Raw genomic sequence first — 12,134 nt, 5'->3', positions numbered from 1 at the left:
AGCCTTGAGGCTCGCAATCAAAACCAACTAAGTGCTTAGGTGTGCCACTACCATCTCTCTATGGCAGATGTAGAACAAGTGTGTTTTAAGCTGATTACTTCCGCCCCAAGTTATTTCTAACTTCTTGTTTATCAAAGGATTGTTGTAGATTTGTTAAGTCTACATTAAGTTCTTTTCTATGCCTTGAGATCAAGGACTTTTAGTTATCTTGTATGTTTAAATGGTGAAGGTCCATATATGATCAAGACATCAATTTTAACTCCAATTTTCTTGTGACAATAAAACCATTAAGTGAACCAGATCTGAGAACTGATGGGGTTTTGAGTCATCAAATGATTGGAAACATCTTGAATATAAACTGGGGAATGCATTATAACACCAAATCTATTAATTGAAAGACAAAACAAAGGGGGTCGGGCAAGATTTCACCTTGTCGAGCAATGTTAAATGTCTTGCAGTCTCTTCTCTTTGTAGTTACAAAAGGATTGAGTACTGAAGGGGGATGACTGGAAAAGAGTTTATACAAGAGAGATCGATACTACAGTATTTAGGAAAAGGTAGGAGAGCTTTTACATAGACAAAAGATGTCTTTCTAAGGAAATCTAAGGCTAAAAGGGTATAGAGTTTGGACAAAGCACGGCTTTCTGGGTGTTTGCTTGGCTAAGAGAAAAGTTGTATGTTTGTTTGTTTGATTGGTTGAGTATCCTTGCCTTTGGGCCCTCTTCCTCCTTTTTAGAGATGAATTAACCCGACTTATGCTGTTTCTGTTCTTGCCTGAAAGCAATTGGAAGGTAGGGAACCATCAGTATTTTACATGCTATGCCATTCATAAAGTGTTTTTGGGCCGAGAGTTGGTAGATTTCCATCGGTTGTCACTTCCTTTGTAAGCACCTAACCTTTGTATTGAATGAGGAGCCATCATGTTGTCTCGAAGTGGACATTTGGACTTGGTGCTGGGCTTCAGGTAGAAACTCCTCTTATTGAACTCTTTTGGGCTTTCTCTCCGCTAAGCCCACAGTTAAATATTAACCCAAATAGTGCCCCCTTCAATTGTTGTTAAGCTTGCAAACCGAGGTGCTAATAATGATTGAATAGTTGTCTTCTATTAACCACTGTCGCACGCATTCTCCTTGGAACTTGCACCGTTCCAAAAGCAACCGTTTTAACTAATCTGAGACCTTTGCACTAACCCATGAATTCTAACCGTCACTCGTTCCTTCGCTATAGAACCCCCTTCTCCGGCTAAACCTTTTAATCAATTCAAGCCCTTTTAATTATCAGAGTTCCCAAAAATCCCTTAAAGCCCTTAGTCGCTATTCCAATCCTTATCTAAATGTTCAAAAGTACTTGAAGCTGCATGACTCAAGTTTTGCTTCCCTAATTTTTAGACAGCCACATTGTTAGTGTAGATTATATGAATCCCATATAAGGATATCTTGAATTTTTTTAAGGGAATTTTTTTTAACCCAATTTTATCGGTTCGGTTTTTTTTTGTTTGAGTTCAGTTCGATTTGATTTTGGTTCAATTGTGTCGGCTCGGTTTCTGTAAAATTTCAATATTTAAAAAAACAATTATCAACCTTTGTTTATTAACAATGAGTAAATTACATAAAACTACCTCAGTTATGGGTCAAACTACAATCTCATACCTCATGTTTTAACATTGCAATGTTATACCTTAACTTATGAATTTGTTGCAATGTTAGACCTCTAATAAATTTTCTGTCAATTTAGCAGTTAAATGTTGACGTGACAAGCAGCAGGCCCACCCACTCATCCAACTGGAATGATAAAATAATTAAATATTAAAATTTCAAGAATATTTGAATAACAATAAAATTAAAATAATAAAGAGGGTCCCACCACTAAGCTTAGCAACTTCTTCTCCATCAGCAGCACCGTGCATTCTTTCTCCCCATACCAGACACCACCCTCACCTTCATACTCTGGTGAAATCCTCTTCTTCTCCGGCCACCTGATTGTCCCCTCTTGCAATTGATTATTTCTGAAAGAAATTTCTCCCTCTTCCTTCTCTAATTCTCCATTTTGTATACCCAATTTTGCTTCTCATTTTCAGCCAAATTGTCCCCAGTTGCCGTTTTGCCTTTCTTCGCCACACCTGTCAAATAATCCTCTGCCATCTTCTCAAGCATCGTCTCTTCTTCCTCAGCCTTCCACTCCTCCAGCTTCTTTTTTCGCATTAACATGCCGCAGAAGAAGAGAGAGGGGAAAGTGGTCTGATTTGGGAATCTGGTTTTTATACGGTTCGATTTGGGGATCGGGGGTTTCATACGGTTTGCGAGTTTCTGTGATAGCCAATCTAGTGGCCGGAGAAGAAGAGGACTTCACCCATTCGGTTGAACAATCCCCTACATCGATCTCTTCTTCAACGTCGTGACGAGCAACTCCGCCACCTATTACAATCCCGAAATTTAAATTTAAAAAAAAAAAAAATTATTTGCCGTAATTTTTTCTTAGAATTCATCGATTCGGTTCCGATCAAACCTAACTCTCTTCTACTTCCCAAAAAATGGCGTCTTCCGCCTCTGGCACCGCCACCAACATCATGCTCTCACCATCTTCAAGAAGAAGATGACCTAAATCGACTTCTACCGCTAGTCTCTTTTGCTCCGTTGTTGTACCTGTTGTTTGCCGTTATTGACCGATGCGCCACTAAGCATAGTGGTGGGACCCTCTTTATTATTTTAATTTTGTTGTTATTAAAAATTCTTAGATTTTTAATATTTAATAAATTTATCAATCCAATAGGATGAGTGGGTGGGCCAGCCGCTTGCCACGCTAGCATTAAAATTTGACGGAGATCTGACATTGCAACAAATTCATAAGTTGAAGTATAACATTACAATATTTAAATTATAATGTATGAAATTGTAGTTCGACCTATAATTGAGGTAGTTTTGTGTAATTTACCTTTAAACAATTGTATGGTTGAATAGATATAGTGTTTTATTTAATTATTGAATAACCTAACTCAGTAGCCAAAATTTAGGCATCAAATGCTCAAGAGACTTATTTATATTCGGTTCAGTTTATTCGGTTTCTATAATCCTAAAACCAAAACCGAACCAGCTAGATTTGGTTCGGTTAAGTTTGTCTAATTCGGTTCAGTTGTTTTTTTTTTTTTTGGTTTTTCAGCCTCGGTTCACTTTTTTTCGGGTTTTCAAACCGATCCCTAATGGCATTGGTGGACATGACAGTGCCAATATTTATTCAAGGTTAAAAATGGAACTTCACAATGCACAGGGGCCTTTTGTATTTACAAAAGGCATGAGAGAAATCCCAAAGCTAACGTTAAAATCCCATTATTTAACTCCAACCTCTGTATTAGAGCATTTCTAATGGGAGATACAAAATGCCTTGAAATTATATTAGAAATGCTCTAATATAGAATGTCTTCAAGACCTAATAACCTTTTTGCGATGTGTCAGGATCTTGAGTTCAACGATTCACAAATGTCAACCACTGTATTGGTTCAACGACTAAGTGGGATTCTAAACCTTCTAAGACCACTCTTATTTTTAATGAATTTCAATTCACATTCTTTATGACTTCTATCACAAGTCACTCAATTTATTGACTATATCATATTCACAATCTATATTGTTTTGTGAAAACTTTATTCTTCTTACATAACTGCAATCAAGGATTAAAATATCGGCCGTGCAAATAATATCGGGCCTCTAATTTACTGATATTTCGGGGGATATATCGTTATTGTTTTAGGTATCGGGAAAAAATCAACAAAAATGACAGATATAGGCATTGAAACACATAATTTCGGTCTAAAACTTTCATAGATGTTATGCACATTATCAATGAATGTATTGAACAAATAAAACTCAACATTTACTAATTATAAGATATACATATGATGAAATATAAGTGGTATGTAATGCGTGTTAATGAAAAGTTTTCTAATAAAATGTTTATTAGAATGAATAAACCATGCATAAATCCATAGTTTGTCTAAACATTAGATTACAATTTAGATAAGTGTCCAACTACATAAATGAAAAGCTCCTATGATGCTCAAACAATGAGGAACAACCATCTAGATTCATACAATAGTCATACCAAGTCATGTAACCCGAGTAGTTTGTAAGCCATGTTTGAACATGGTGCACATATGTCTCTTTTGAGCTCCCAATTGTCCTCTTATACATGGGATAGTTAGGATTAACCCAACTAGTAGGTCCATAGTCTGTTTCATCATCTTGAGCTCCATAACTAGTTCCACTATAATCAGACATGACATACCCATAGCCATCATAAGATTCATTTGAGTTAGTACTAGGTCTAGTTCGTATGCTCATAAATCCAAAACTGATCGCCATGTCATCTTCAGATGGATTGATTGGTTGGCTTCTTTTCCCTGAGTATTGCTTCCCAATTGCGCCAATGCTTGGTCCAGCTTCTCTGCATCCATGATCTTCATCATGGGTGGCATGAGTAAAATCAGCCTCGATAGTAAATGGGCTATATTGTCTTTCTTCTTCATTACCTCCTGATCCAGCATTACTTCCTCCATCATTATCTGATGAATTGGATGAACTTTCCTTTCTACTAGTACTTGCATCGTCTCTTAAGGGACGCCTTTGACCTTGCCAAGTACTAAGCATATCCCTTTCAAATGATAAAGTATCTCCACTCCTAACATCTTCGGATATGACTCTATCAACATCAACTCCTTCTTGGGCAGCATGTTGTGCTATAACGGCATCAGGGTTGCCTTGTTCATTATCCAAGTGAGTTGTCATAATCCATTGTTGAATTGGGTTATTACCATCATCAGATGGTTGCCCTGCAATGTCAAGAAAGTCTATGTAGTCTGTTGATGCACAAAATCAGAGGTCTTGGAACAACGTAAATCCGACCGTGAATCTGCAAGTAATCTAAATAACACAAGATGTATCGTGGTTCACCCCATGGTTTGGGCTATGTCCACACTTATTATATTGTATTTCTCTGAGAAATGAGGGAGAGAGAGCTTTGAGAGTGAGATCGTTGAGAGGGTGAAGAGCCTTAGGAATTGACCTCCTCCTAATTGTAAGGGTGATGGGTCCTTTTATAAAATAAGGACTCCTCACTTATTACATATTTGCCCATTCCTTTATCACATAATTACATTTAAGTCCCCCGAGTATTTATACGAGGTCTAAATACAAGGCCCTAAATATGGTATAAACAGTAGTCCCCCAAGTCTTTAGTCAAGAGAGTCTTTTGGCTGGAAACTTGAAATTCAGTCCATGTGTGGGCTGAAATAACTAGATGTTGTTTTGAACTGATGCTCGATATAAGGCAGTGCTCAATCTGAAATGAAGCACAACTAGAAGTAGCACATGCTGCAAGGCTGCTCGGCTCGTGGCTTATGTTGCCTTGGTTGGCTCGGCTTGCAGCGTTTAAAGGTGAGAGAGTCCCTTTTATAGAATAAAGGCTCGCTTCTCAATACATGAATGATGGGCTAGAGTTGATGCACTCTAATGATGGTGAGGGAGTCCCTTTTATAGAATAAGGGCTCGTTCCTCAATAGATAAATGATGGGCTAGAGTTGATGCTCGCGACGAGGTGGTTGCTCAGTAAGTGGCGATGCTCTCTAATGGTGGTGATGGAGTCCCTTTTATAAAATAAGGGTTCGCTCCTTAGTACATGAACAATGGGTGCTCTCTAGTGAAAGTGAGGGAGTCCCTTTTATAAAATAAGAGCTCGCTCCTCAATACATAAGTAATGGGCTAAGTCCCCCAAGTATTTTTCATGAGGCCCAGTTGAGGCCCAATATATGATACATAATGTAGTCCCCCAAGTCTTCGGTTAATAGAGTCTGTTGGCTGGAGACTTCAAGTTGAATCCATGTATGGGCCGAAGTGGCGGTTGTTCGGAGGCGGTATTTGTATACCCTGCATTGAAGCTTTGTAAGTGAAGCTTTACAAGTGAAGCTTTGAAGCTAGAGCTCTGTAAATGAAGCTTTCGAAGCTGAAGTTTTTGTAAATGAAGCTTTTGAAGCTGGAGCTTTTGTAAATGAAGCTTTTGAAGCTAGAGCTCTGTAAATGAAGCTTTTGAAGTTAAAGCTCTGTAAATAAAGCTTTTGAAGCTAGACCTCTGTAAATGAAGCTTTTGAAGCTGATTGACATAAGTGATGCTCATAAATGTTTATGTTGATTAACATGAGTGATGCTCATGGATGTTGTCATGAGTGATGCTCATGAATGTTAACATGAGTGATGCTCATGAATGTTAACATGAATGATGGTCATGAATGTTTATGTATGATTGTCATGAGTGATGCTCATGAATGTTTATGTATGAATGACATGAGTAATGCTCATGTATAATTTGGAGTACTAGACGTACTTTTGATCACCTGGTTGGTGGCATAAAGGAGAGTACAGGTTGTACATTTCATCACCTGGTTGGTGGCATGAATAGCTAGTTGCCAAATGATATTAGAGTACAGGTTGTACATTTCATCACCTGGTTGGTGGCATTAATGGTTAGTTGCCAAATGATATTAGTGTACGGGTTGTACATTTCATCACCTGGTTGGTGGTAATAGCGGCAGGTTGCCGAATAACTGTGGAGTACTGGGCGTACTTTTGATCACCTGGTTGGTGGTAATAGCGGCAGGTTGCCAAATAATTATGGAGTATTGGGCGTACTTTTGATCACCTGGTTGGTGCTATTTTGGGCTTATGGGCCTACGCCCTCCACATAACATGCCCGTCCATTTATTTTGGGCTTTGCTATTTTTTTAACCCTCTGATGGGGTTTATACAGACATCTTCGAAAGATACGAAAAATAAATTACATCATACAAAAAATAAGGAAAGTAAACCATGTCATTCTGATGTGATGTTTATTCCTCACTTTTGCTTTCTCTTTTGCTTTCTCTTTTCTGCTTTGTTCCCCACTGCTTTTCTGCTTTTCTTGATCTCTCCACCTTTGTTGCTTTTGTTTTTCCTTTTGCTTTTCTTTTTGCTTTCTGATTTGGATATGTCGTTTGATGACATGATTAAGGGCAACATGGGTAATCGTGACAAAAATAGGAAACATCATGGTAGGGGTTCTCGTGGCCTCGGTGGAGCACATGGCTCATTTAATGCTGAAGGGATGGCCTGGTTGCTTTCGGTCTGGTTTCTTTTGCTTTCGTTTTCTGCTTTGCTCTTTTGCCAGCATCTTCTGCACTTGGATCTGCAACTTGGTGGCGATGAACCCAGACAAACCTTTTGGTGGGTCACGACTCGCTCTAATACTGGCCCGCTTTCACCTTGATAATGATGATGATGATGCCCACCCCCTCCGAGTTATGTTTGACTGGTTATTGCCGTTGAGGATGGCTAGGGTCGGGGCCGAGGTTAGAGACTCTGCCCCTCGGACGCCATGGCTAAGAAAACCCCCAAAATTAAAAAAAACTAATAACTTCCAAAGGCTGTCTGTGGTTAACAGCTCTGTTGTGATAAAAAAAGAAAAAAAAATGACTGAACCACCAAGGGCACTTCAGTTGGCGAAAGAATGTCCAAAACCGACACGTCCAGAGTTGCATGGATGAACCTGGCTTCGGGGCTGTTGCTGCAGTCTACATAAACCAAATACCGAGGTGGGTTTTCTTCTTTCTTCGTCACGAAGCAGCCGGCAAGCGAGTAAAAATGAACAAGAGCGAGGGAGAAAGAGTGCTTGAGCTTGTCCAAAAGAGAATTGACGAACTCCGCCTGTGGATTTGGAGCTTAAACAACTGTGGTGTGAATTGGGAGTTACAAAAGAAGCAAAAACAACGCCGTACTGTCCACACTCTTGAAGAACCCTAAGTCCCCTAGGTTGGGATCACACTGACAAGTTGGAGAATGCCTGGTTGATGAATCAGGATCGTGTGATCAGAGCGTGATTAACAATCAGATTGTCCCTGGATCATCTTGACTGTAGAGGATCGTTCTCAGCTATTTTTCTCTGGCTGGGATGGTCACACAGTTGTCTGATAGGCTATAAATATCCCATTTTTATGAACAAGATAACTATTCCCGTTAATCTCAAGTTGCAGACAATAATTGGCCTGTTGAGACCAAGGGGTATGCAACTGCGAAGTCCATGAAAAAGAAACTTCAGGCTTGGCGAAAAAGAAACTACTGGAGGTTGTCGATCAGACCCAACCCGAGAGGACCTTGAACTCGTTCTTCAACACGAGGGTACCCCATATCCTTACGGTTCCCTGAGACGTCGGCGGATGTGATCCACCAGCCGTTGGGGAAGAACTTAGTAACAATGACGGTGCGGGCGGCGGGCAATGGAGGACTCTAGGCGAAGACAGGCAGAAGGGGAAGCTAAAGCTGATAACCGGAACCACCACGGCGCAAGGCATTTTTTCTTTTCTCTTTGTGTTTCTGTTTTTGATACTCTGAGTCTTCTTTATCTTTGGCATCGTTTTTTGGGCAGGATGACGACTCAGACCGACTCGTTGTGTGAAACTCCAATCCTTGGAAATTCAAAGATGCACGACTCCATAAGATCAAAATCTGGTCAAAGTGGGGTCTCTCAGGTCCTCACCTCACCTGCAAATCGATCATATGGTCTGATTGGAAGTTTGGAACGTGCCGACTGCCAAAACTTGTGAAGCCACATTAGTATGCTTTCAATTTTTGATGGTGACATGACATATGATAAGTTGATAATGTCAGTGAGGGCTTAGCCTGGCGAAAAGTGGTGCAGTAGTGGGGTAGAGAGAGCTTTGGAGCTTTTTTGTTTCTGGGTTTTTTGTGATTCTTTGTAGATTCACAATGGAGGTGAAAAAAATGATAGAGAACCGACATAGTTTTTCGTGTCGATTCCCACAGACGGCGCCAAATGTTGATGCATAAAACCAGAAGTCTTGGAACAACGTAAATCTGACCGTGAATCTGCAAGTAATGTAAATAACATAAGATATATCGTGGTTCACCCCAAGATTTTGGGCTACGTCCACACTGATTGTATTGTATTTCTCTGAGAAGTGAGGGAGAGAGAGAGCTCTGAGAGTGAGAGCGTTGAGAAGGTGAGGAGCCTTAGGAATTGGCCTCCTCCTAATTGTGAGGGTGAGGGGTCATTTTATAGAATAAGGACTCATTACTTATTACATATTTGCCCAGTCCTTTATCACATAATTACATTTAAGTCCCCCAAGTATTTATACGAGGTCTAAATACGAGGCCCTAAATATGGTATAAACATAGTCATTTTTGCAACCTTGTTCATTTTGGCCTCTTCATCACTTAGCTTAAGTTTCATATTATAATAGCAAAAGACAATCTTTTCCAGCCTAGTATATGCGAGACGGCTCCTTTGTTTCGTGTGAATAAGAGCAAATGTACTCTAATTTCGCTCACATGCTGATGATGATGCTGTCTGTGACAATATACGCATAGCAAATTTTTGCAAGTTCGGGGCAGAATCACCATGAAGATTCCACCATTCTGCTAGGGGGATCGATTTTCTTGATTTGACGGCCATCTCAGTGCGAAATGTCTGTCTACAGTCTCTAAAATTTCACCTGGATTCACAATGTTTTGTGTTCAGTATGCATAAAACTAAACTTAATGAGGAAGACATTGTTTTGTGTTCACTTACCTCGACCCCAAATGCTTGCAAACCTCTATCCCCAGTTGGATTCAACTCTTTAAATACACGTTGGAGTCCTGAAAGTAACTCTTTATTGTGGCCAACCCTTGTTTCATATTGATATTTAGGGTTCAAGTAGCGGGCTACAAATATGAAGATTAGTTAATGCCCGTTGTATAAATTTAAAAATTGATGCACATTTTTACTAAGAGATTAAAACATACTAGCTTGATGTAATGGACGAGATAATGTGACATCATATCTGTGATTGATGATTTTGAGAATCCATTTTTTTCCCTTCAACTTAGAATTCTTCTATTTCATTATGTGAAACATATCATATAAGATAGGCATTGTAGGAACTACCTTTGTGTCAACAATTCGCAGGATGCTGTACAAAGGCTAATAATAGATGGATTGCACTCCTTCCATGGCATCCCAGAATCTATGATCAAGGACTCGACTTTCAATTCTCTTCCTTTCTTCTGATTCACTGAATTGACTATTATACCATTCCTCACTTGTAAAAAGTTGCCTCAGCCCAGTTTTCTTATTTAAGATGCTATTGATGGTGATGTAGTTTGTCGCAAACCGAGTTGCACCGTGTCGGACCAAATCTACTTGACAGAAGATCCTCATTTGAGCCAATAGCCAACCATGATTGTAAATGTAGTTGGTTAATTTCCTAGCTTTATTTATGCCATTAACCACCGACTCTTGCTTCCCAATATCTTCAAATATTAGATCAATGCAATGTGCAGCACAAGGAGTCCAATACATAGGATACCACTCTATCATTATCTCTCCAGCCTTAACAAAGGCTGAACCATTGTCGGTGACAATATGAACAACATTCGACGGCCCAACCTCTTTTATGACATCCTTCAACAATTTGGCGATGTACTTTGCATCCTTGGTTTTATTTGAAGCATCCACTGATTTCAAAAAAATTGTTTTCCCATTTGAGTAGACCATGAAATTTATTATAGACAACCTCGTCGGGCCAGTCCATCCATCACTCATGATGGTGCATCCATACACGCCCCAATTTTCCTTTACCTTTTCCACATAGGCTTGCGTGTCTGTATGTTCCATATCTAAGTACTTATTCTTTATTTCATACGGCGATGGTGTGGTTACGCCTTGACCTAATATAATCGAACTCATATTAGCAATTGGTGTGTTTAGAATATTTAAGTTCAAGAAAGGAAAGTCATAAGAAATAAAGCAAAACCTGCTTGTTGGGCTGCAGTAATCATGTTCTTGAAATTAGGGGAACTTGCTTTTTGAGGAGCCACATTCTCAAGTATGAAGAATTTGCTACAGTATCTTCCAAGTACCTTTGCTGAGTTTCTAATCATGCCTTTGATTGTTCTCTGTTTTGCTCTAGTGTTCTTGTGTGGCATTGGTACCGGAGGAGATCGAAGTGGGTCTCGAAGGCTTTGAGTGCAACGATATTGCGTTTGATTACTACCACTTGCTCCCCTTACAAATTGTTTGCTTCCCATTCCGTAAACTCCTCATTGTCTAAACCATTCTTCTTCCTTCGACGCTCTAATGGCAGCAAGGTAATCTTCTTTCTCCGCAGGGTGCATGTCTGGAGGATATGCATATCCATCCTCATCATCATCATCATCAATAGGATTGCTACTTTTATTGCCCATGTATCCTCCTCTTGCTGTAGATCTTTTGTTTTCTGCAACAGATTTCTTATGTTGTTTGCTAGACTCTTTATCCATGTAATTACCTCATTCTTAATATCTGGTGGTACTTCTTTGCACTTCTTTACACTCTTATGTGGATCAAATCTGGCCAAATGATACTTTAACCGTGTAATTCCACCACTTTGAAATGTGGATTCACAAAATGTGCATATTGTGCCATGCTTATTTCCTTCTATTGGACGAGCATATTTCCATGTCACATCCAGACCACCAAGCACACTAGCTCCACTCGGTCTACTACTACTTGCCATTTTGAATCTATCACACTTAAATATATTAAATTAACTTACAATATCAAATCTATCACAAAAATAATATAGACCATGAAGGAAAGCCACATACTTGAAACAGCAGTCAAAGAGAACTTGCAAACAAGGAAAGAAGCTCACAGGCTAAATAAAAATTCAAAAGCTCGCAGAGAAAGAAGAGAAGTGAAGATTTAGTGCCCCAAAAAAAAGTAAAACAGCCTCTGATTTAAAGAGGGATTCTCTCATGATAACAATGGGAAGTTTTGGGGGTTGGGGGACAATGGTATATGGGCTTTGCAGACTTTATTTTATGGATTCCATTTGGATGATTCCGGCTTTGATGGAAATAAAGGTAGTCAGATTTTTTTAGAGGTACATGGGCAGTGCATTGCAAATTGCCAATTGCCTGACTTCAAAAAGTGAAAAAGAAACAACTAAAAAACAAAACAAATATTAAATGATAAAGAGTTCCACAAGAAGCTCAAACACGTGCATCATTTTCTTGCGGGTAATAAAGATATATTTGACCAGAAATTTAATATTTGGATTTGTGTATTTCTTT

The 12,134-nt window shown here is 39.3% G+C and overlaps 1 protein-coding gene and 1 non-coding gene across 2 annotated transcripts; one reads left to right on the top strand and one right to left on the bottom strand.

Moving 5' to 3' along the window:
* Positions 1–7,812: 7,812 nt before the first annotated feature.
* On the top strand, positions 7,813–7,993 carry LOC114820277 (small nucleolar RNA U3). Its single transcript, XR_003767769.1, has one exon. It is a non-coding gene; the product is annotated as a small nucleolar RNA U3 (small nucleolar RNA).
* Positions 7,994–10,002: 2,009 nt separating this feature from the next.
* Positions 10,003–10,695, bottom strand: LOC139189874 (uncharacterized). Its single transcript, XM_070809120.1, has one exon. The coding sequence runs from the start codon at positions 10,693–10,695 to the stop codon at positions 10,003–10,005; it is 693 nt and encodes a 230-aa protein (XP_070665221.1).
* Positions 10,696–12,134: the final 1,439 nt, after the last annotated feature.

This window comes from Malus domestica, chromosome 12 (assembly GCF_042453785.1).
Source record: "Malus domestica chromosome 12, GDT2T_hap1".
Classification (NCBI taxonomy): domain Eukaryota; kingdom Viridiplantae; phylum Streptophyta; class Magnoliopsida; order Rosales; family Rosaceae; genus Malus; species Malus domestica.
The sequence above is the reverse complement of the archived record's forward strand: the minus strand, read 5'-3'. Positions and strand labels throughout refer to the sequence as shown.